The sequence below is a fragment of the Delphinus delphis genome, chromosome 3 (assembly GCF_949987515.2).
Source record: "Delphinus delphis chromosome 3, mDelDel1.2, whole genome shotgun sequence".
NCBI lineage: Eukaryota > Metazoa > Chordata > Mammalia > Artiodactyla > Delphinidae > Delphinus > Delphinus delphis.
Genome location: NC_082685.1, coordinates 110,538,157 through 110,563,663, shown reverse-complemented (window position 1 = coordinate 110,563,663; position 25,507 = coordinate 110,538,157). Strand labels below are relative to the sequence as shown.

The following is a 25,507-nucleotide window of genomic DNA, read 5'->3' as shown; positions in this document are numbered from 1 at the left end:
CGCAGAGTTTAGGAGACGCGTCCCTCCGTCACGCCGGCTCCAGTGGGTCGGGAAGAAGAGGAGGGGCGGGGAGATCGGCCCGGGCGAGCGGCGGAGGCTCACAAGCCGCCGGTCCCGACCACCTACCCGCCTGTGCGGCGCTAGGCAACCCGCGCCTCACCTCCGGAGCGCCGCAGACGCAGCACCGCGGCCTCGCTCGGGGGGCGGCCCGGGCGGGCGCCAGGCGCTGCCGCAGCGCAGGGCTTGTAAACAGATCCGGCCGCACGTGACCATGTGAACTACCTGCTCCTGCGACGCGTATTGTCTTTCCCGCGAGCCGCACCACAAAGGAGCACGGTGGGTGCGAGTGCGAAGAGACTGGCGAGCGAGCGGGGAGAGCCGGCCGGCGCGCTAAGATGGCTGAAGGCTCCCGGCGAGGGTGAGCTGGGGGCGCGGTGCAGTCAGCCGGTGAGTCCTCGGGCGGGCAGGGCCGGCGGCGCCTTCCCCGCGGCCTGGCGCCGGAGCCACCATGTCGTTTGCGCTCGAGGAGACGCTCGAGTCGGACTGGGTGGCCGTGCGGCCCCATGTGTTCGACGAGCGCGAGAAGCACAAGTTCGTCTTCATCGTAGCCTGGAACGAGATTGAGGGCAAGTTTGCCATAACCTGCCACAACCGGACGGCCCAGAGGCAGAGAAGCGGCACCCGGGAGCAGGCAGGGGCGCGAGGGGGCGCTGAGCCTGGTGCACCCGCGTCCGACGGGACCCGGGGGCCGGGCAGCCCGGCGGGCAAGGGTCGCCCCGAGGCCACTGCCTCCGCGACTCTGGGCAGGAGCCCCGGGTCCCGGAGGCGCCCGGCCTGGGCGGAGGGAGGCTCTCCGCGGAGCGCGTGCAGCCTTCGGGGGGACCCACTGCTGCGGAGTTCGGCCGGCAAAGGGGCGGAGAGCCCTCTCCGGAGCCTAGTGCGGGCCAACTCCAGCCCGGTCCGGAGGACATCTGGAGGCAGAGATGTGGCGGGGGCTGCGGCTGCGGCAGCCCCGCCGGCGCCCAAGGAGGCGCCGGTGTCGTCGGTGCGGGTAGTGAGCGCCTGCGGGACGGTCACCGAGGAGATCGAGGTGCTGGAAATGGTGAGGGAGGACGAGGCGGACCCGGCGGCGCTGGCGCTCTCGGACGCTGAGCAGCCGCAGCCCGCCGCCGAGCTGGAGTCCCCGGCCGAGGAGTGCAGCTGGGCCGGGCTCTTCTCCTTCCAGGATCTGCGCGCGGTGCACCAGCAGCTGTGCTCCGTGAACTCGCAGCTGGAGCCGTGCCTGCCTGTGTTCCCCGAGGAGCCCTCGGGCATGTGGACGGTGCTGTTCGGGGGCGCCCCGGAGATGACCGAGCAGGAGATAGACACGCTGTGTTACCAGCTACAGGTTTACCTGGGTCACGGCCTGGACACCTGTGGCTGGAAGATCCTCTCCCAGGTACTCTTCACCGAGACCGATGACCCGGAGGAGTATTACGAAAGCCTTAGCGAGCTGCGGCAGAAGGGCTACGAAGAAGTGCTTCAGCGGGCCAGGAAGCGCATCCAGGAGGTAAGAACGTAGTCTGGGCTCCACTCATTGCTTTTGGTTCCTCCTCACTGCCGGAGGCTGGAGCCTCGGTCTAGGTTGTGCGCATTTGGGGCGCTTGTGTTTCTAGCTAGACAACGGAAAAGGAATGGCTCCTGACCTATCTCCCCCTTTATTCCTTTCAATAGTGGGGAAAACCGTGGCTTTCCTTAGTTTGCTCTGTGAAGGAACTTTGATAAGTCTTTAGAGTTCTGCCTCCCACTTATCACATAGCTTCTATAAAGTGCTCCGTTTGCTACTAAGTACTGGTAATAAGATTAAAGCCATTTAGCAGAAAGCTGTCCCATAAGTATAAGCTAAATGAGTGTTTCTTTGTCCCTGAAGTTGTTTCCAGCAATAATTGCCCAGATTATTAACCTTACTTTCCTGGCGTCATGTTCATTTATTCAAAATGGTTTGTCTTATGGAGCAAAAACGGTCAGTTTTTTGTCTCCATGTGTGATTTGGCAACTTAGGCAAATTTACAAATCATTTTCCTCCAGATGAGTGGCCTGTCCAAATGAAAAAGCCCCTACTGACAATTGGATGCAAATGGACTTTGAAAGGTTTTATACACACTCTAGGAATATAGCAAGTCTTTAAAGAGAGCTCATGTTTCACTCTTGTTTTAGGGAGAAAAAAGGCCTTGGGCAGGAATGTTTATTATGCTTTTGGACTTGAGAAGTAAAAGTAGTGCAAACACTTTTTCAAACGAATCTTTAAAATAACAGGAAACAATGGGAAAAGGTCTGAATGGTTATACACAGGGAGCTCTAGGATGAGGAAAAGATACGTATAATTTGAGGTCATGTGTACTTATCAGCTTCTGCTGAAAAAACTACTAAAGAAGTACTCTCGTTCTCAAAGCAATTTATTATTTTTAGTATTAGTATCAATTGAGGTTGGAGTTGGGGTGGGGAAATGCCCCCTTTTATCGTGTTTATATTGCTGACATTGTGTTGTCATCTGTCAGCCTTGCCTATGTTTCTGTACTACTTGAATCCTATTAGTGCTAGGAAGCTGGAGCCTTCTGGTTTCTTCATAGAATATTATGAAGTCTTTGCTAGACTTAAGGATTTAGGAAATAATACTTTATTGCTTATCCCACGGTGCTCTCTTAAAACTTAGAGTGAATCCAGGTTTTGACTTCTGTTAGTTTACTTTATGCTAAACATCACCCGTCATAGTATGATCCTGTAGTTCCAGGAATCTGTTTTTATTTCCCTTTTTATCATCTCATTTCTGGAGTCTGTGTTCTACCTTAAATCCTTTCTGGAAGGAAGTGACAAATCTTAAAATGGTCACATTGTCTTTAGAGTTTTCATAGTGACCGGTATTTCTTTTAAACTGCAAGAACAAAGTTAGTGCTGCTTTCGCTTATTCATTTTACAGGTATATATTATCCTTTTTTTTAAAACTTTCTATGTTTTAAACCCTGAATGATGTAGGTATGTCTGCTTTTAACTTTACTGATACTCAGAAAAAATAATTATTTCTGGTTATTTCATTCAAACTGGGTCAAAAATGAAGGCTGCTGAAAAATATAGTTTATTACAGTTTTCTAGAACTCATGTACTTTTTTGAAAAAGAGTATTTTTCCTAATTAAGGTTATATTGACCATAATGTTTTATTCTCTTCAACAGAGAAAATTTAAACTTTTAAAGAGTATTTTGTTTTGGGAAAAACTCTAAATGAAGTCTGTTCATTGAACATTAATACATAAATTTTTGATTCTTCGCTTAGTTGAACAGTATTTAAAAAATAGCTATCAAGGACAACAAATAGGTTCAGTTATAATGCCCACCCTGATTTCTACTGGAAGGTTATTTTGGAAGAAATTAAGCTCAGTAGGGGGAAAGGATTGCATGATTAATTAGTGATGTCTGCCATGGGTGTGACAGTGGGAGTGTATGGCATAACTGCCATATATTGTTTTCTTCCCCATCTGCTTAAATTTTTTGCTGTCTTAATAGTTCGCAGTACCATTTTTTTTGGTAAAATCGTTGTATAAGTTGTGTCATTTTATCAATTCTATTGTGTTAGTAATTATGTCTAAATCTTTTTTTTTTTTTTTAATTCCCAGTTCCACAATTCTTGTGGAATTGGTTATAGGTTTTTAAAAACTAGGTATATGTGGTAAATCAAACATATTCTTAGGTATGTGTTGCTGGAAAATTTGATCCTTTGGTCATGTTTTTCCTTTAATTTCTCTGAATCTGTTTTCCGGTTCTTTTTTCTACAGTCTTCCTTTTCCTATCCATTTAAAGGTTTCAGTTTAGAGACCACACCTATTTGTGCAAAATAGTCAGTAAATTGTGGAAGGAGGGTTTTTTTTTTTAATAGAACAGACTGTACAACGAGACTGTAAACTTCTCAAGGTCACCAGCCTTGACAGTATCATGGAATTCTCTTCTTTGCCACCCCTAGTTCAGGGCCACACATCTTGTGAGCACTCTTAATAATAGTGGACAAAGGACACCAGTTTTTGTTGTTGTTGTTGTTTTTTAGTGTTGCAGGAATTTAAAAGATTTAGAAGTGTCATTTTAATGTAAAGTTGTGAGTAAATAAAAATTTTGAGCTGATAAATGTAAATTCCTCAAGGACCATACTGTTTAAAAACAAGGAGAAAAATCTCTTAAAACTGTAAATACTGTACATAATTTCCTAAATAAGGAGTTGTTATCTGGGGTTGGTGAATTTCCTATAAATTGAGGGGAGCTATAGATGGACTTTAATGGAGTACCTTAAGTAGAATGCATAGGTGTCTGTATATGCATAGGCATAGTCACAGTTTTGGAGGGAAAGGCTTAAAGGTGTTCTTCAAAAAGAGCCTTAAAACCACAATTATAAATTATCTGCTTTGTAAGTTTAGGACATAACCTCTATTGGAATTTAATTTTTGGAATATATTTATGATTTAATATGGGGTTATAAGAAGTAGTCCTATATCTGTCTTGTGGAGTGTTGAAGAATTAAACCTTAAGTTTTCTGCCAGAAGTTTTTATTAATGGTTTACAAATTTGGTCAGTTGACTAGTTTGTGAGGTGGTACAATTTATACAATATTAATGAAATTATTTTTTTATGACATAAGAATTGTAGATTGTGTACTGCTTAGGGCTTTAATCTTGAGTGCAAATGAAATGTGAAATTTATTACATGGTAGGCTTGTCTTGGACTTTTACAAGGATTTACTGTAAGTAGTGCTATTTATATAGCAAGCACTAAATCCCTGAATGAATCGAGTGCCACCAAGGCCTCTTGGAATGGTTTCAGCAGTAGCCTTGGTTGTTGGTTAAAGCTGAGTATCATATCACAAGCCATACCATGGTTTGCCTTTGATGACGTGGATTTTGTAAATAATGGTTTCAGTATAAGGACCACTATTGAAATGATTGTGGTCCTTTAGATAGTAAACCTTAACCATGACGGTAGGCTTGATTAAAATCTAAAAATCATTGTTCACTTTGGAATTTATGATGTTTACAAAACTGCTCAATTCTAACTTTTCCAGTTGAAACCACTGAGAGAAGCATGTGTTTTCAAAAGCAGCCATGTAAGGCACACAGTAGACAGAGCGTACTCTGTTTGGAGTCAGGAAAACCTGGGCTTGAATTAGTACTCATCACTTCTGTGACCTGTTTAGTTATTTAACCTCTTTAAAACAGAGAAATGGGGAAAATGCTTAAAGCATTTCCGAAGACTTAAGACATGAAAAAGTACCTAAAATGTGTTTGGCACTTATAAAGGAGGCTTCCAGAAAGTGTTGCTTTAAGGCAGTGTAAATATTGGCACTACTTAGGTATTGGGGCGCTTCACATTACCTATCCCCTTTCATCCTCCACTCTATCTTCTGAGACAAGTGGCGTTTTATACCTATTTTACTGAAGCAGAAGTTGAGATTTGGCCAATTTTAAACTGCTGAGCAGTGACTAAACTCAGAGATTCAAACTTGATTTGTCCTAATCCAGACATAGGCCTTTTCTACACATGCCTTGTTTCCCTGATGACATTAGAAAGGATGTCAGTCTCCGCACCTGAGAATGGGACGGTGGCATCAGTAATTTAAAATCTAGGCAGGGAAATAATGAACTTTTAAATTAAGGTAACTTGTTCGTTTTACTTCAAATTAATCATGATAGGCATAGTGTAGGGCATAGTCCACACGTTGTGTTTTAGAAGTAGGTTGCCTAGGGTGCAAGGATGGGTTTATGTTAGACAAGAGTGCCCAATCACTGTTTTCCTTTGTATTTTAAAATGACTATAAACAACTCCTGACTTGAGTTGTTTAAGAGAAGGAGCAAGGAGCTCTATGAAGATTGTTTACTTATCACCCCTCTTCCCAATTATGACTTTACTAATTTTCCTGGAAAACTAAGATTAGCTATAAAACTCCAGAGCACTGCTGAAGCCCCAACTACAGACAGTCCCCGACTTAAGGTGGTTCAGTTTTAAGATGATATGAAAGTGATACGCATGCAGTAGGAACCGTATTTCAAATTTTGATCTTTTCCTGGGTACCTTACTCTTGTAACACTGGGCAGCACGCTGCAGCTCCCAGTCAGCCACAGGGTCAGTAGGGTAAAGAACCGTTCTGTGCCCATACACCTTTCTGTTTTCACTTTCAGTACAGTATTCAATCAATTACATGAGATATTTAACACTTTATTATAAAATAAGCTTTTGTTAGATGATTTTTACCCAAGTGTAGGCTAATGTGAGTGTTCTGAGCATATTTAAGGTAGGCTAGCCTCAGCTATAATGTTCAGTGGGTTAGGTGTATTAAATGCAGTTCTGATTTACAATACTTTAAACTTATGATGGGTTTATCGGGCAGTAACCCCAGTGTAAGTCAAGGAAGATCTGTGTATACATTAGAGAAATGACAGTCGTTTAGGAGTCCTAGGATGCTGGTCTTTGGGCCAGTGAACCACAACCCATGATTAGGTATAAATAGTAGAAGCAGTCTCAGGAAGGACATAATGTACTTAGTTGCAGAGGACAGAGCTGTTCTGCCTGGATATTTCCATAAACATGGTGCAAACTGCTCTTTTACTGTAAAACAGTTAAGGAATAATGAAGCTAAATGAATTTTGTGGGATTCTTGAAAGTTGTGATGAAAGACAACAGTTGTGATGAAAGACAACAACGTTGTTTTAACAGCTGGAAACTGTTAAAATAATGACTTAGATATTTATCTCTTTCTTCAATCCTATGTCCCAATAAACTTTTGGCCATTTGTCATATTACTGGAAAAAAAAAAAAGGTAGGTGTAGAAAAAAAGTTGAATATATGTTTCTCAGTTAGTGTTTCTGTAAAACAGAAACATGGAGGCTGGTGGCAGGATGGCAGCTTTCCTGATAAATAATTTATGTGGTGGTTTCTCTGCTTGCCATTTAACATCACATGATTCCTGGCCCACCAGATATTTCACAGACATGTTTCCTCCTTGCTAAAACAAGACCAACTTGGACAAATACTTTCGTAATGTGAGTACTATCTTGTGTGTGTGTGTGTGTGTGTGTGTGTGTGTGTGTGTGTTGAAGGGAGAAGGTGAGTGGGAGGTTTGGTTTGTCAGACATAACAGTTGTTGTGGTTGAATTAGCAATCTTCATTCCCAAAATCTTAACATGTAACTTTAGTCTCACTGTTCTCCATTGCTGCTTTATTTGGCCTTTTATTGATTGTAGAATATTGTTGGAAGTGGTACTTGAAAGCACAGGGTGGCTTTCCATTGATGGTTAGATGTATGTGTGCTTATATTTTTGTAATGGGAAATTTCCCTGTGGCTCTTTTTACTACTCATTAATAGGCCAGGATCTGCTCCCTCTGAATCTACCCAGTTTACTTAGTTGTCATAGGAGAAAAATTAAGTTGTATGAGTAAGAGACATAGGCAGTGAAGACTGAACAATAGTTCTTGGTGCTGTTTGTTTTTTGATAGAGGTGGTGAAGTTCATTTGGCTTTTCAAGCTTCTTGTAGGGGACTGTTAATACCAAGTAGCCTTAACACAGAGTTAAGTTACTAAAACTGCATAGGAGCAGAGAAGGATTCATTCAGCAAAAAGCTAGAAATTTTTGAGTTGTTTTCTTAAGTGTGGGGAATTGCCCTTATGCTGGTCCTTGAATTTTAAATTTTATATAGTTATAATTGCATATAATAGACTTTTCAGATTATAGTGAAGGTTTTGTATAATAGGCTATGAAATAAAAATAGGCCTTGTGAGCTAGACATTTTATAGAGAGTGGTCTTAAGGATAAATGAAGTTCATTTAATGATTTGGGGCTTTATTGTAACTTCTAAGGTTACAGTGAGGGTGATGGCTTGGGGCTTAGTTTATTCAACAAATGTTATTAGTGCAATGAAGTAATATAGGCACAGGGAGAATACAGTGATAAACAAGAATGATCATTTTCTTCAGGAAAAAAATTTTAATTAAAATTGGTTACCAAGTCATCCTGCTGCTAACAATTAGTTGAGGTAGGGTACTTTTTAAGAAATGTCTCACTACACTATCTTAATTAATGCTTAGTGGAAAGAAAATTTATTGAACATGGCTCAGGAAAATCTGTGTTTTTGTCCTAGTTGTGATACTAGTTGCTTGACCTTATGCTGTCACTTACCCTCTGTGGGCGTTAATTTCATGTTTGCAGAATGAAATTACAGTCTTCTTTTCCATAAGGATCCAGGGCAGTTTACAAACACAGTGTGGCAACTGTTGGGACCTGAGCCACTTGTTTTATGTGCTTGTATCCAGGTTTGGGTCCCTCTGCAGTAAGGTGACTGTCTAAGACATAGCACTTCTAATGTTGCTAGAGTTTCTTCAGGCTTTGAAAAAGCTCTGATTCATTTTTGAGTACACGAGGGCACTGAAGCAGGCAGGAGTGGTGTTTCTGCCTGTTTTTTTTACTCGTTTTCTAGTCCTCACTTTGTTCATTATCATTACTTGAGGGCTTTTTGTGTGTGTGTGCTTTTCCCTATGGACTTTATTGTTAAAACTGCTTTCCCATTATTTTTTTGATAACTTGCTAAAGTTACACTTACAAAACCGTTTAATTACTAAAATTATTTCTGAAAGCCATTCTTCCTCTTCACCTTGCTATCTGAGTCTGTCCCGTCTTTACTGACTCTTAACAGGGTAATAACTGGGGCAACCAATATGTAGAGATGTATGTGAGGCTCTGGTTTTTTTGTTGTTGTTTTTTTTTTTTTTTGCGGTACGCGGCCTCTCACTGTTGTGGCCTCTCCCGTTGCGGAGCACAGGCTCCGGACGCGCAGGCTCAGCGGCCATGGCTCACAGGCCCAGCTGCTCTGGGGCATGTGGGATCTTCCCGGACCGGGGCACGAACCTGTGTCCACTGCATTGGCAGGCGGACTCTCAACCACTGCGCCACCAGGGAAGCCCTGTTGTTGTTTTTTTTTTAAATTGATTCATTAGTTAATGTATTTGTTTGGCTGCGTTGGGTTTTCGTTGCTGTGCACGGGCTTTCTCTTGTTGCGGCGAGCAGGGGCTACTCTTCGTTGCCCTCTATGGGCTTCTCATTCTGGTGGCTTCTCGTTGTGGAGCACGGGCTCTAGGCGGATGGGCTTCAGTAGTTGCAGCACATGTGCTCAGTAGTTGAGCACGCAGGGTCAGTAGTTGTGGCACACGGTCTTGGTTGCTCTGCGGCATGTGGGATCTTCCCGGACCAGGGCTCGAACCTGTGTCCCCTGCGTTGGCAGGCAGATTCTCAACTACTGTGTGACCAGGAAAGTCCTGAGGCTCTAGTTTTTAATGATCACAATAACTAATTTTTATTGAATGCTTCCTGTGGGTCAAGCACTGTGCAGACGTATTTAAATATTGATACATTAAGTTAGCATGTTGATAGGAGTTAAGAGGTAGGGTTCAAGTGAGTTTGAGCCCTGCTCCTCCACTTAATAGCTTTATGTATTTGGGCCCACCTAATTCTCTCAGTGCCTTAGCTTCCTCATCTGTAAAGTGAGGAGAATAATACTGCTGCCTCATAGAGTGATTTAAAAGTAGCTTTTATGTAAGGTACTTAGAACAGTGCCATTTACTCAATAAACACTTGATAAATGTTAACTCTTATTAATATTAATCTTCATATCAACCTAACAGGTAGGGATTTTACAATAGAGGAAACAGGTTCAAAGAGATTAGATAAACTTGCCTAAGATAACATATCTGTGTAAGAGAACCAGATTCAAATCCATGCCTGATTCCAGCTGGTTTTCTTAACCACTAGACTATCTTCACCCCTGTAGAAAGGGAATAAGGCTAACCGATAAACTTAGCCTTTGTCAAATTGAAATACATGGTTAATGTCTCATCATTGGACAGAAACATTAACAGTGTCTGGCTGATGACTTTTTTTGGGCCTTTGTCAAATTGAAGTACATGGTTAATGTCTCATCATTGGACAGAAACATTAACAGTGTTTGGCTGATGACTGTTTTTGGAAAACCTTGATTATGTACATATACTGTAACCAACCATGTTGTCTGTCATTGGAGAACATTGTAATCCCAGAGGAGGTGAATTTAAATTTGTGCATGTATGATACATAAAACTCTAATGTGAGACAGAATGCATATGTCTTTCTTATACAGACTCATAAAAATAATTTTCCTGTAACCACAGGAAGAATAAATGTTACACTAATGTTTAAATATCTGTTGTAATTTCTGTTCTATATTAAGCTAGCTAAGGGTGAGTTGGTTTAGATGGTGTGATAGTAGCTTACTTTCAAGAAAATTTATTTTCTCCTCTAAACATTTCCTGATACTTTTTCCCCCCACAGTAGAAATAGGGAATTTGGTGTATTTTAAGGTAAGACCTGAAATCTACCTCGTCTCTCATGCTATTTATTCCCATTTCAAACAATTGGTACATAACTTTGAATAGTTAATATTATACTCCCCTTCCCCTCATAACTATACTAAATAATTATCTTACTTTTCTGGCTAGGCAGAGGAGGAAGGCAGTTAAGGATGTTAACTCTCTTGATATATTTTCAGTTGGAAATCCTGCCTCCTTTTTTTTCCCTTTTATGTTAGGTGATGTGAGTTTGGGTATTGGGGTTGCCAAACGAAAATGAAAGGTTATGCCAAGTAGGGTTAGAGAAAGGGAGTTTGGGATTGACATGTACACACTGCTGTATTTAATATAGATAACCAACAAAGATCTACTGTATAGCACGGGGAACTCTGCTCAATACTCTGTAATAACCTAAATGGAAAAAGAATTTGAAGAATAGATACATGTACTATATGTATAACTGAATCACTTTGCTGTACACCCGAAACTAACACAACATTGTTAATCAACCATACTCCAATATAAAATTAAAAAAAAAAAGAAATGGAGGATTAAGAGAGAAAGGGACAAGAATTAACTTTAGCAATAGCTGAACATGCATTATTTTGGTAAAAGGAAATTATGTGCCAGCTCACAGTGAAGCCTGTCGAGGTGCTTGATTTTTGTAAACAGTGTGTTAAAAGGTCTCTGGCTCCCTGGAGGGCCTTGGAGTTGGCTCTTGAGCAGGTTTTACTCTATATGTGAAGTGTTATGAGACCTAAAACTTGAAAGAAAAAAAACACTTATTTATTTTTATTGAGTTATAATTGATTTTCAATATTATATTAGTTTCAGGTGTACAACATAGTGATTCAAAATTTTTGTAGATTATACTCCATCTAAAGTTGCTGTAGGACTTTCCTGGTGGCACAGTGGTTAAGAATCTGCCTGCCAGTGCAGGGGACATAGGTTCGATCCCTGGTCTGAGAAGATCCCACAGGCCATGGAGCAACTAAGCCCGTGTGCCACAACTACTGAGCCTGTGCTCTAGAGCCTGCAAGCCACAACTACTGAGCCCGTGTGCCACAACTGTTGAAGCCTGCACACCTAGAGCCTGTGCTCTGCAACAAGAGAAGCCCCCGCTCACTACAACTAGAGAAGGCCCGCGCACAGCAACGAAGACCCAATGCAGCCAAAAATAAATAAATAAATTTATATATAAAACAAAAATTTACTGTAAAATATTAGCTATATTCCCTTTGCTGTACAGCATATCCTTGTAGCTTATTTACTTTATACATAATACTTTGTCCCTTTTAATCCCCTTACCTCTATTTCCCATCCCCCTTGCCCTCTCCCCACTGGTAACCACTAGTTTGTTCTCTATATCTCTGAGTCTGTTTCTTTTTTTTTGTTATGTTCATTCCTTTGTTTTACTTTTTAGACTCCATATATATGTGATATCATACCGTATTTGTCTTTTCTGAGTTGTTTTACTAAGCATAATACCCTCCAGGTCCATCCATGTTGTTCAGATGGCAAAATTTCATTTTTTTTAAAATGGCTGAGTATTATTCCATTGTATATATATTTCATCGTATTTTCAGTCTTCCTAGACCCAGAAGATTGGTATCATTCACGTAAGGGAAAGATGATAGACTGGTTATGAGTAGGGACAAATAAGGTAGTGGTTAAGAGCTTGAGTTAAGCTGTGGAGGATTCACTTCTGTCTTTCACCGGCTACCTAACTTTAGGCAAGTTCTGGTTCTCTGCCTCTGGTTCTTTGTAAAATGGCATAATAGTTATACCTACATCACTGTGTTATATGTACATACTGATTAGTAAATGCATAGTGATTCAGAAATGTTAAATATGAATTTTAGAACTGAAGAACTATGGAGTCATTCATGCATTGGTTACTGCTTTCTCATGTTGCTCCTATACCCACTTTAGTTTAATCTCACTGTTTCATCCTGGGACTATTTCAAGGATGAAAATATTGAAACTATTCAATAGTTTGAATAGTTTGGATGTATGGACTATTTCATCTCACTATTTCATCCTTAGCTCCCCTTCAGTGTCTTCCTTGCATTGTAGCCTTTGTATACCTTGCTCCCAAACTATTTTATGATGTGGACCATTTTTAAAGTCTTTATTGAATTTGTTACAATGTTGCTTCTGTTTTATGTTTTGGTTTTTTGGCCCTGCGGCATGTGGGATCCTAGCTCCCCGACCAGGGATCGAACCTGCACCCCCTGCATTGGATGGCAAAGTCTTAACCACTGGACCACCACGGAAGTCCCCCAAACTATTTTTTTTTTTTTTTTTTTTTTTTTTTTGCGGTACGCGGGCCTCTCACCGCTGTGGCCTCCCCCATTGCGGAGCACAGGCCCCGGACGCGCAGGCTCAGCGGCCATGGCTCATGAGCCCAGCTGCTCCGCGGCATGTGGGATCCTCCCGGAACGGGGCACGAACCCGTGTCCCCTGAACCGGCAGGCGGACTCTCAACCACTGCGCCACCAGGGAAGCCCCCCCCCAAACTATTTTAAAGCATTACTTTGCACATCTTCATACCCAACTCTTTAGCTGTAACATACACACACCAAACCAAACTCCTCCATTGCTTACCATTGTCCTGTGAACAGATTCCGAATTCCTGACATTCAGAGTCATGCATATTTTGGTTAGCTTGCCAGTCTCTTATCTCTTTCTCTGCTCTACGTGAACCTTTCATTATTCTAGTCAAGCTCTTTTACCCATTATTCACTGAGCTCACCATACACCATGCTCCATTGTATAGGACACCCACCCCACCCATGTTGTCATTCTTTTGTCTAAGTTCCACCCTTCTTTCCAGGGCCAGGTCAGGTGCCCTTCCTGAAGAAAGTCATTTCTGACCACTGTCAGAAACCAGAGGGCTTGCTGTCAGAAATTCGGAGATCAGAGAGGCCTTATGTTACATACGGTTCATATCATGCATAACTGCTGCCCTGGTTTTTCTCCTTATGGACCCCTTCTACCCTTTAAAATGCATTTAACCAGGAGACAGAGATGGGGTTTGTTGTTAGTTTTTTCTAATGCCTGAATTCCCCAGTGTTTCTGTACACAGCAGGTGCTCGGTAGATGTTTTTTGATATGTTATAAAGGTGGTTTCTGTGTATGACATGTATACATGTACCTAACATTTTTTTTTTTTTTTTGCGGTAAGCGGGCCTCTCACTGTTGTGGCCTCTCCTGTTGCGGAGCACAGGCTCCGGACGCGCAGGCTCAGCGGCCATGGCTCACGGGCCCAGCCGCTCCGCGGCATGTGGGTTCTTCCCGGACCGGGGCACGAACCCATGTCCCCTGCATCGGCAGGCGGACTCTCAACCACTGCGCCACCAGGGAAGCCCACATGTACCTAACATTTTAATTAAAGGTGTCTCCTCCCCAGGAGTAAAATGAAGTCAAATTTGCCACTCACCTATGAAGTGAAGAATCTGAAAACCAATTTTTATTTATTTTTTATTTTTTTTTGCAGTACGTGGGCCTCTCACTGCTGTGGCCTCTCCCGTTGCGGGGCACAGGCTCCGTGGCCATGACTCACGGGCCCAGCCGCTCCGCGGCATGTGGGTTCTTCCCGGACCGGGGCACGAACCCATGCCCCCTGCATCGGCAGGCAGACTCTCAACCACTGTGCCACCAGGGAAGCCCTGAAAACCAATTTTTAAAATATCAGAATGGGTCATTACTGTCAGTAGCCCTTACACTTTGTAAAATTGGATTTCAGCATTAACAGTTGTTGACAATCAGTGATTAACATAGAAATAACAAAAATGATTCAAACAAGAACAGAGTTGAGCAGTGCTTTGTGAATGTGGAAAATGTGTGTGGCATTGGTCCTTACTTGACAGTTGGGGAAACAAGTCACCTAGACCTAAGGGCAGTTCCTAGGCAGTTCCACAGATCCAATTTCATTGCTGGTATAGGCCTCTCCCATCTGAGCACCTCATTGCTAGTCTTGAGTCACCCTTTTCCACAAACAGATGATTGTTTGCATGTCTTAATAATTAATGATGATATTATTTGTAGATTTTTATGTTGCTTCTTAAACATCTTTTTTTTTTGGCTGTGTTGGGTCTTTGTTGCTGGGCACGGGCTTTCTCTAGTTACTGCGAGCAGGGGCTACTCTTCGTTGTGGTGCGCGGGCTTCTCATTGCGTTGGCTTCTCTTGCTGCGGAGTACGGGTTCTAGTTGCGAGGGCTTCAATAGTTGTGGCTCGCAGGCCCCTAGAGCTCATGGGGGGTGTCAGTAGTTGCGGAGCGTGGGCTCAGTAGTTGTGGTGCACAGGCTTATTTGCTCCGTGGTATGTGGGATCTTCCTGGACCAGGGATCAAACCCATGTCTGCTGCATTGGCAGGCGGATTCTTAACCACTGCACCACCAGGGAAGTCCTAAACATCTTTTTTTTTTTTTTTTTCTTTTTTCCTGTCTGTACCTCGAGGCATGTGGGATCTTAGTTCCCAGACCAGGAATCAAACCCGTACCCTGTGCAGTGGAAGCACAGAGTCTTTAATCACTGGACCACCGGGGAAGTCCCTAAACATCTTATTAATTAAGGGGAAAAAAATGAGGCACTCTTTGGGGTTTGACACATTAAAGTAGGAAGAAAGTTATGAAACTCTGCTCAGGAGAGAGTTTAGCTTCTAAATTTTATACCTAGGACTTCAGAAATTATTCTAGGATCTTCAAGGATAGTGGCAGTCCTATAATCCTGAAGTCAGAAAGAGGACTCTAGAACTAACTCTGACTGGCACAGTACAGGATGGGGACTCCACAGTTAAGCACAGGAGGTGCTCTTTTTCTCTCCTGTATTTGTAACTTTTCACTGGGTTAGAAGCCAAGTTGAATAGGATTAGGGAAGGGAGTAAATGGCACAAGGTAGTTTTGTTCTTTCTCTGTTGCAGTGGTTAGGGTTAGGGGAGTCTTGAAAGAAATTATTTAAAAGCTGTTGTCACTATCTCCTTTAACAACCTGATGAAAGTTGTGGGTCCTTGCCCTAGAGAAATTTTGCAATAAGCAGAGCTTTGTTTCAAAAATCAGTGTAGGTTAAAAGCTTAGTTTTTATCAGGTTAGATCAGGGGAGGCAAAAAAGGTGTCCATTAGGAAAGCTGGAAAGAAGGGTAAGGGAGAAGTGTTCTACTTATTAGGCTAATATATTTAATTAATGCTTTATATAATTCTGCTTCATTTCTTTTAAGTGAATCGGTAGAGCAAAATAACTTTCTAAAATTGCATTAGAGATGTGTCAGATTTGGAAACAAATAATTCAGCTCTTTACTTTCAGCCCCTGTTCCCGCCTGTCCTCCTTTCCTCTGCATCCTGTAGTGAGCATCTCTATATTGTATTGGGTGCAGTTGAGCCCTTCTGAAATCATCCTTTGCAGGCATGTTGTATTCTCAGATACATCTGTGTTCTGACTCCGTTTGTGTCCATCAGTGAATCTTCCCAAATTAGCAAACAGCATTTTCTGCATTTTAAATTCAGGCCTTCACTGTACATCCCAAACATCCTTAATCCTAAGCAAGCTGACTCTTTTTCCAATTTCTTTGTACGCTTTTTTGTGTGTATTATTTATAGCACCTTTTACATTTCACAGTTCATAACCTGCAAATAGCCACAGTTCAGTTTATTTAGTCCCTGGATTTAGTCAGTTTTGGTTAGCAAAATAGAAAATTAAATACATTACTATAACAGGTTGTGCTTATATTTTACAGTTGAATTCTTTTATCTGAGTTTATAGGAAATGGTTTAGACTAAACAGTCTAATGCTTAGTAAATTGCATCTTTTGACATTTTAAAATACATTTCCTTTAAGATTATTTTCGGATCCTTAGATTAAACTAGATTGCGAGTTGAAGCTATAATTGGTTTTTAGGTAATCGAATGTTAGAAAAACATGAAACTTTATAGCAAAGAAGACAAATTAATAAATTAGCAGTGTTAGGTGAGATGCCTTGAGCTTCTCTGCAGGAGTATTAAGTTTAGTTGGTTCATAATAGCTTTTGCAGAAGTACTGCTCTGTTGATCAAAGGCATTTGGGAAATAAATAAATGTTAATATTTGAATAGAATAACTGATTTTCTTTCTTGTGGTTGCATGTCTGTGTAGAGTCCTATTATGATTTAATTAACAAGCATATAGTGACATGATGTTTTTGTGTTGGTACAAAATAGTATCTAAACTGTTTGGTGCGTTATATTTACTTTAGTGTCTCTGTAAGAAGAGCTCAAAGAAGCTTAGTATTTGAGGATTGTCTTACTGATGAATCCTGTCATTTGAGTGCTTGTAAATGGCTCGGGGAAATGTATTATTGAGGGACGTTGCTACCATGTTGGGTTTTTTCTTATTCTTTTAACAATTTTGCTATTCCTAGGACTCGGTAGAAAATCAACGTAAATGTTCCATTTTCAAGTGGAATAAAAAATAAAGGGCTTCTGTGAATGCATATTTTCTTGCAAGGAGAGAATTATTGCCTTTATTAAAACTATAAAAAGATAGTTTAGGGAATTCCCTGGAGGTCCAGTGGCTAGGACTCCGTGCTTTCACTGCTGAGGGTTTGGGTTCGATCTCTGGGGGACTAAGATCCCACAAGCTGCAAGGCGTGGCCAAAAAAAAAAGTTCATGATTCATTGTAAAGATTACCATTGTTTTGCTGCTATTATACACTCACCTCACCCCCACCCCCCCATTTTCTTGTCCTGTTCTTCCTTAATCTGGTTATTTTATTTCTGACGCGCTGCAACCTTGGTGTTAAGCCATGGTGGAGGTGAGCACCTTTGCCACGAGTTAGAACTGATTTCTGGGACTTGAGAAGAGTGTCGTGATTAGAAATTGATTATTCACACAGCTGCTATTACTTTCATAATCCTCCTTTTCAATTGTAGCTTAAAATAGATGACTTAACACATGACTTAGCTACTTATGAATAATAAGTAGGTGAGCAAAGGAAGAGAAGTGTGTATCATTTTCATATTTCTCATACTTTAGTAAAAGTTATATATGTAGTTTTGGATATTGTGGCAAAGGGGATAATTTAATTTTCCTTTTTTGATGTGTAAGCCAGGATACTTTTGGGGTGGGAAAGTGAAGAAGAAATAGAGTATAAGACTTTCCTTTTAAAAAAAGAGTGTATTTACTTGATAGATCATGATTGAAAAGTGGAATGTAAACCCAGCTCCTTCCCCCATCTCCTCATCTCTTCAGAGGCACCTCAGAGGCAGTCACCCATAAGTTTCTTGTGTGTCTTGCAGATTCAGTTACATGTACAAAGACATAGAGTATATATATGTCCTATTTTCCGCCTTTAAGCAACTCAGATGGTAGCATGTTATATATATCTTGGTTTTTTTTTTTCTCAATAAACAGTATTTCTTCCAGTTGCTAGATAATGCTCCATTGAATCGATTTGGTTTGGTATATAGGTTTTTCCTGATCTTTTGCTGTTGAAATAGCATATCTTTTCCCACATGTGCATGTATATCTACAGGATAAAATTCTGTAAGAGGACTTGCTGGGTCAAAGAGAAATATGCATTTTGTTGAAATTGCTTTCTGTAGAGGATGTATCAATTTACACTTTTTCAAACAAAAGGAGGAGGTTGCTATTTGTTTCTGTATCCTTTTAAACACAAGACTGTATTTTCAAAACCTTTTGATCTTATCCATGAAAAGTTTCAGTTTGTGATTTATTTTGAGGTATGAATGAGTCTTCATTTGTTCAGGAGTAATTTCTGTGAACTCATTCATTCCATTTTTTACCTATTTGTTGTTTGATTTGTTTTGATCTTGGAAATTGTCTATATTGCAAATATTTTTCCCATTGTTATTTGTTTCTTGATTTAGTTTTTTTGTCTGTAGCCAGATGATTTTGTTCTTTGCATTTAAATTGTTGACACTGCTGTAATTTATTTTGGTGTAAGGAATAAGGTGGGAATCCAACTTTTTTTTATTCCTGACTAAATGACAATTATCACAAACATTTCTTGAATGATTCATACTTACTGTGCAGTAAACTTTCATATATCTGAACTCTTTACTACTTCATTGTACTTGGTGCTTATATTAAATATTTATGCTACCTGGTAGGCCATTGCCTTTCTCCACAATTACTCTTTATAAAAAAATTGCGGGGCGGGGGGAACTTCCCTGGTGGTACAGTGGTTAAGACTCCATGCTTCCAATGCAGGGGGCACGGGTTCGATTCCTGGTTGGAGAACTGAGATCCCACATGCCTAACAGCACAGCCAAAAAAAATATTATTTTTTTGCTATTTTATTCTCTTATTTTTCCATGTAAACTTTATTTTTTTAACATCTTTATTGGAGAATAATTGCTTTACAATGGTGTGTTAGTTTCTGCTATTCACTGCTATAACAAAGTGAATCAGCTATACATATACATACATCCCCATATATCCTCCCTCTTACATCTCGCTCCCACCCTCCCTATCCCACACCTCCAGGTGGACACAAAGCACCGAGCTGATCGCCCTGTAGTATGCGGCTGCTTCCCACTAGCTGTCTATTTTACATTTGGTAGTGTATATATGTCCATGCCACCCTCTCACTTTGTCCCAGCTTACCCTCTCCCCACCCGTGTCCTCATGTCCATTCTCTATGTCTGCGTCTTTATTCCTGTCCTGCCCCTAGGTTCTTCAGAACCTTTTTTTTTTTTAGATTCCATATATATGTGTTAGCATATGGTATTTGTTTTTCTCTTTCTGACTTACTTCACTCTGTATGACAGTCTCCAGGTCCATTCACCTTGCTACAAATGACCCAATTTCGTTTCTTTTTATGGCTGAGTAATATTCCATTGTATATATGTGCCACATCTTCTTTATCCATTCATCCAATGATGGACACTTAGGTTGCTTTCATGTCCTGGCTATTGTAAATAGAGCTGCAATGAACACTTTGGTACATGACTCCTTTTGAATTATGGTTTTCTCAGGGTATATGCCCAGTAGGGGGATTGCTAGGTTGTATGGTAGTTCTATTTATAGTTTTTTGAGGAACCTCCATGCTGTTCTTCATAGTGGCTGTATCAATTTACATTCCCAGCAACAGTGCAAGAGGGTTCCCTTTTCTCCACACCCTCTCCAGCATTTATTGTTTGTAGATTTTTTGATGATGACCATTCTGACTTGGTGTGAGGTGATACCTCATTGTAGTTTTGATTTGCATTTCTCTAATGATTAATGATGTTGAACATCCTTTCATGTGTTTGTTAGCAATCTGTATATCTTCTTTGGAGAAATGTCTATTTAGGTCTTCTGCCCATTTGGATTGGGTTGTTTGTCTTTTTGATATTGAGCTGCATGAGTTGCTTGTATATTTTGGAGATTAATCCTGTCAGTTGCTTCATTTGCAAATATTTTCTCCCATTCTGAGGGTTGTCTTTTCGTCTTGTTTATGGTTAACTGTGCAAAAGCTTTGAAGTTTCATTAGGTCCCATTTGTTTATTTTTGCTTTTATTTCCATTTCTCTAGGAGGTGGGTCAAAAAGGGTCTTGCTGTGATTTATGTCATAGAGTGTTCTGCTTATGTTTTCCTCTAAGAGTTTTATAGTATCTGGCCTTACATTTAGGTCTTTAATCAATTTTGAGTTTATTTTTGTGTATGGTGTTAGAAAGTGTTCTAATTTCATTCTTTTACATGTAACTGTCCAGTTTTCCCACACCACCTATTGGAAGACGCTGTCTTTTCTCCATTGTATATTCTTGCCTCCTTTATCAAAGATAAGGTGACCATATGTGTGTGAGTTTATCTCTGGGCTTTCTGTCCTGTTCCACTGATGTATATTTCTGGTTTTGTTCCGGTACCATACTGTCATGATTACTGTCACTTTGTAGTATAGTCTGAAGTCAGGGAGCCTGATTCCTCCAGCTCCATTTTTCTTTCCCAAGATTGCTTTGGCTATTCGGGGTCTATTGTGTTTCCATACAAATTGTGAATTTTTTTGTTCTAGTTCTGTGAAAAATGCCATTGGTCATTTGATAGGCACTGCATTGAATCTGTAGATTGCTTTGGGTAATACAGTCATTTTCACAATGTTGATTTTTCCAGCCCAGGAACACGGTATATCTCTCCATCTGTTTGTATCATCTTTAATTTCTTTCATCAGTGTCTTATAGTTTTCTGCATACAGGTCATTTGTCTCCTTAGGTAGGTTTATTCCTAGATTTTTACAATTCTTTTTGTTGCAATGGTAAATGGGAGTGTTTCCTTAATTTCTCTTTCAGATTTTTCATCATTAGTGTATAAGAATGCAAGAGATTTCTGTGCATTAATTTTGTATCCTGCTACTTTACCAAATGCATTAGCTCTAGTAGTTTTCTGGTAGCATCTTTAGGATTCTCTACGTATGGTATCATGTCATCCGCGAACAGTGACAGTTTTACTTCTTTCTGATTTGGATTCCTTTTATTTCTTTTTCTTCTCTGATTGCTGTGGCTAAAATTTCCAGAACTATGTTGAATAATAGTGGTGAGAATGGGCAACCTTGTCTTGTTCCTGATGGTTTCAGTTTTTCACCACTGAGAACGATGTTGGCTCTAGGCTTGTCATATATGGCCTTTTTTATGTTGAGGTAAGTTCCCTCTATGTCTACTTTCTGGAGGGTTTTTATCATAAATGGGTGTTGAATTTCGTCGAAAGCATTTTCTGCATCTATTGAGATGATCGTATGGTTTTTCTCCTTCAATTTGTTAATATGGTGTATCACATTGATTGATTTGCATATATTGAAGAATCATTGCATTCCTGGAATAAACCCCACTTGATCATGATGTATGATCCTTTTAATGTGATGTTGGATTCTGTTTGCTAGTATTTTGTTGAGGATTTTTGCATCTATGTTCATCAATGATATTGGCCTGTGGTTTTCTTTCTTTGTGACATCTTTGTCTGGTTTTGGTATCAGGGTGATGGTGGCCTTGTAGAATGAGTTTGGGAGTGTTCTTCCCTCTGCTATACTTTGGAAGAGTTTTGAGAAGGATAGCTGTTAGCTCTTCTCTAAATGCTAGAATTCTCCTGTGAAGCCATCTGGTCCTGGACTTTTGTTTGTTGGAAGATTTTTAATGACAGTTTCAATTTCAGTGCTTGTGATTGGTCTGTTTATATTTTCTATTTCTTCCTGGTTCAGTCTCGGAAGGTTGTGCATTTCTAAGAATTTGTCCATTTCTTCCAGGTTGTCCTTTTTATTGGCATAGAGTTACTTGTAGTAATCTCTCATGATCCTTTGTATTTCTGCAGTGTCAGTTGTTATTTCTCCTTTTTCATTTCTATTGATTTGAGTCTTCTCCCTTTTTGTCTTGATGAATCTGGCTAATGGTTTATCAATTTTGTTTATCTTCTCAAAGAACCAGCTTTTAGTTTTATTGATCTTTGCTATCGTTTCCTTCATTTCTTTTTCATTTATTTCTGATCTGATCTTTATGATTTCTTTCCTTCTACTAACTTTGGGGGTTTTTTTTTTTGGTTCTTCTTTCTCTAATTGCTTTAGGTGTAAGGTTAGGTTGTTTATTTGAGATGTTTCTTGTTTGTTGAGGTAGGATTGTATTGCTATAAACTTCCCTCTTAGAACTGCTTTTGCTGCGTCCCATAGGTTTTGGGTCGTCGTGTTTTCATTGTCATTTCTTTCTAGGAATTTTTTGATTTTCTCAGTGATCTCTTGGTTATTAAGTAGTGTATTGTTTAGCCTCCATGTGTTTGTATTTTTTACAGATTTTTTTCCTGTAATTGATACCTAGTCTCATAGCATTTTGGTCGGAAAAGATACTTGACACGATTTCACGTTTCTTAAATTTACCAAGGCTTGATTTGTGACCCAAGATATGATCTATCCTCGAGAATGTTCCATGGACAGTTGAGAGGAAAGTGTAATATGCTGTTTTTGAACAGAATGACCTATAAATATCAATTAAGTCCATCTTGTTTAATGTATCATTTAAAGTTTTTGTTGCCTTATTTATTTTCATTTTGGATGATCTGTCCATTGGTGAAAGTGGGGTGTTGAAGTCCCCTACTATTATTGTGTTACTGTCGATTTCCCCTTTTATGGCTGTTAGCATTTGTCTTATGTATCGAGGTGCTCGTATGTTGGGTGCATAAATATTTACAATTCTTATTTCTTGGATCGATCCTTTGATCATTATGTAGTGTCCTCCTTTGTCTCTTGTAATAGTCTTTAAAGTCTATTTTGTCTGATAAGAGAATTGCTACTCCAGCTTTCTTTTGATTTTCATTTGCATGGAATATCTTTTTCCGTCCCCTCACTTTCAGTCTGTATGGGTCCTTAGGTCTGAAGTGGGTCTGTTGTAGACAGCATACGTATGGGTCTTGTTTTTGTTTCCAGTCAGCCAGTCTGTGTCTTTTGGTTGGGGCATTTAAACCATTTACATTTAATTATAGGTATGCATGTTTCTATTACCATTTTCTTAATTGTTTTGGGGTTGTTATTGTAAGTCTTTTCCTTCTCTTGTGTTTCCTGCCTAGAGAAGTTCCTTTAGCATTTGTTGTGGAGCTGGGTTGGTGGTGCTGAATTCTCTTAGCTTTTGCTTATCTGTAAAGGTTTTAATTTCTCCATCGAATCTCAATGAGATCCTTGCTGGGTAGAGTAATCTTGGTTGTAGGTTTTTCCTTTCATCACTTTAAACATGTCCTGCCACTCCCTTCTGGCTTGCAGAGTTTCTGCTGAAAGATCAGCTGTTAACCTTTTGGGGATTCCCTTGTGTGTTAATTATTGCTTTTCCCTTGCTGCTTTTAATATTTTTCTTTGTATTTAATTTTTGATAGTTTGATTAATATATGTCTTGGCGTGTTTCTCCTTGGGTTTATCCTGTATGGGACTCTCTGCGCTTCTTGGACTTGATTATTTCCTTACCCATATTAGGGAAGTTTTTAACTATAATCTCTTCAGATATTTTCTCAGTCCCTTTCTTCTTCTCTTCTTCTTTTTGGGACCCCAATAACTCGAATGTTGGTGCATTTAATGTTTTCCCAGAAGTCTCTGAGATTGGCCTCAATTCTTTTCATTCTTTTCTCTTTATTTTGTTCTGCGGTGGTTATTTTCACTATTTTATCTTACAGATCTCTTATCGGTTCTCCTGCCTCAGTTTTTCTGCTATTGATTCCTTTTAGAGAAAATTCTTAATTTCATTTATTGTGTTGTTCATCATTGTTTGCTCTTTAGTTCTTCTAGGCCCTTGTTAAACATTTCTTCTGTTTTCTCCATTCTGTTTCCAAGATTTTGCGTCATTACTGTCATTACTCTGAATTGTTTTTCAGGTAGACTGTCTATTTCCTCTTCATTTGTTTGGTCTGGTGGGTTTTTACCTTGCTCCTTCATCTGCTGTGTATTTTTCTGTTTTCTCATTTTGCGTAACTTACTCTGTTGGGGTCTGCATTTCCCAGGTTGCAGGTTTGTAGTTCCCATTGATTTTGGTGTCTGCTCCCAGAGGGTAAAAGGTTGGTTCAGTAGGTTGTGTAGACTTCTGGTGTAGGGGACTGGTGCCTGTGTTCTGGTGGATGAGTCTGGATGTTGTCTTTTTGGTGGGCAAGACCATGTCCGGTCGTGTGTTTTGGGGTATCTGTGAACTTGTTATGATTTTAGGCAGCCTCTGTGCTAATGGGTGGGGTTGTGTTCCTGTCTTGCTAGTTGTTTGGCATAGGGTGTCCAGCACTGTAGCTTGCTGGTCGTTGAGTGGAGCTGGGTCTTAGCGTTGAGATGGAGATCTCTGGGAGTGCTTTCGCTGTTTGATACTATGTGTGGCCGGGAGGTCTCTGGTGGACCATAGTCTTAAACTTGGCTTTCCCACCTCAGAGGCTCAGGCCTGCTACCCGGCCAGAGCCCCAAGACCCTGTCAGCCACACGGCTCAGAAGAAAAGGGAGACAAAAAAAGAAAGAATGAAATTTAAATAATTAATTAAATAAAGTCATTAAAATAGAAAAAATTATTTTAAAAAAAGTAATAGAAAGAAGAAAAGAAAGGAAGAGAGCAGCTAAACCAAAAAACAAATCCACCGATGATAACAAGCCCTAAAAACTATACTAAAAAGAAACAATGGACAGTCAGAACCCTAGGACAAAAGGCAAAAGCAAAGCTATACAGAGAAAATCACACGAAGAAGCATACACATACACACTCACAAAAAGAAAAAAGAGGGGCTTCCCTGGTGGCGCAGTGGTTGGGGGTCCGCCTGCCGATGCAGGGGACGTGGGTTCGTTCCCTGGTCCGGGAGGATCCCGCGTGCCGCGGAGCGGCTGGGCCCGTGGGCCATGGCCGCTGGGCCTGCGTGTCCGGAGCCTGTGCTCCACAACGGGAGAGGCCACAGCAGTGAGAGGCCCGCGTACCGCAAAAAAAAAAAAAAAAAAAGAAAGAAAAAAGAAAGTTTTATATATATATATAAATTAAAAAAGGAAGAGAGCAACCAAATCAGTAAACAAATCTACCAATGATAATAAGCTGTAACTACTAAACTAAGATAAACATATAACTGGAAACAAATTAGATGCAGAAAGCAAACCCCAAGTCTACAGTTGCTCCCAAAGTCCACCACCTAAATTTTGGGATGATTTGTTGTCTATTCAGGTATTCCACAGGTGCAGGGTACATCAAGGTGATTGTGGAGATTTAATCCGCTGCTCCTGAGGCTGCTGGGAGAGATTTCCCTTTCTCTTCTTTGTTCACTTAGCTCCTGCGGTTCAGCTTTGGATTTGGTCCCGCCTCTGTGGGTAGGTCACCTGAGGGTGTCTTTTGGGAAGTCTGAGGTCTTCTGGCAGCATTCAGTCGGTGTTCTGTAGGAGTTGTTCCACATGTAGATGTAGTTTTGATGTGTTTGTGGGGAGGACGGTGATCTCCACGTCTTACTCCTCTGCCATCTTGAAGGCACCCCTTCCATGTGAACTTTAAAATTGGCCTTTTCTTATGCCATGAAAGTGTGAAGAGGTTGTTTTATTACCATGTGAAATTTATAGATTAGTGAGAATTGATATTTTTATTTTTACTCTTCCATTTATTTACTTTTTTTGTACCTTAACATTTTATTTACATGGCTCTTAAAAGATTTAAGTTTATTCCTAGGTATTTTTCTGTTTTGTT

At 40.5% G+C, this 25,507-nt stretch overlaps 1 protein-coding gene across 2 annotated transcripts in view; it reads left to right on the top strand.

The window, feature by feature from the left end:
- The first annotated feature begins 407 nt into the window (after positions 1–407).
- Positions 408–25,507, top strand: part of JMY (junction mediating and regulatory protein, p53 cofactor) — a 74,128-nt gene continuing 49,028 nt past the window's right edge. For both annotated transcript variants that reach the window (XM_060009248.1, XM_060009247.1), the window contains exon 1: positions 408–1,549. In XM_060009248.1, coding sequence (XP_059865231.1) covers positions 509–1,549 — 1,041 coding nt within the window. In that variant the 5' untranslated portion in view covers positions 408–508. The remainder of the gene's footprint in view (positions 1,550–25,507) is intronic.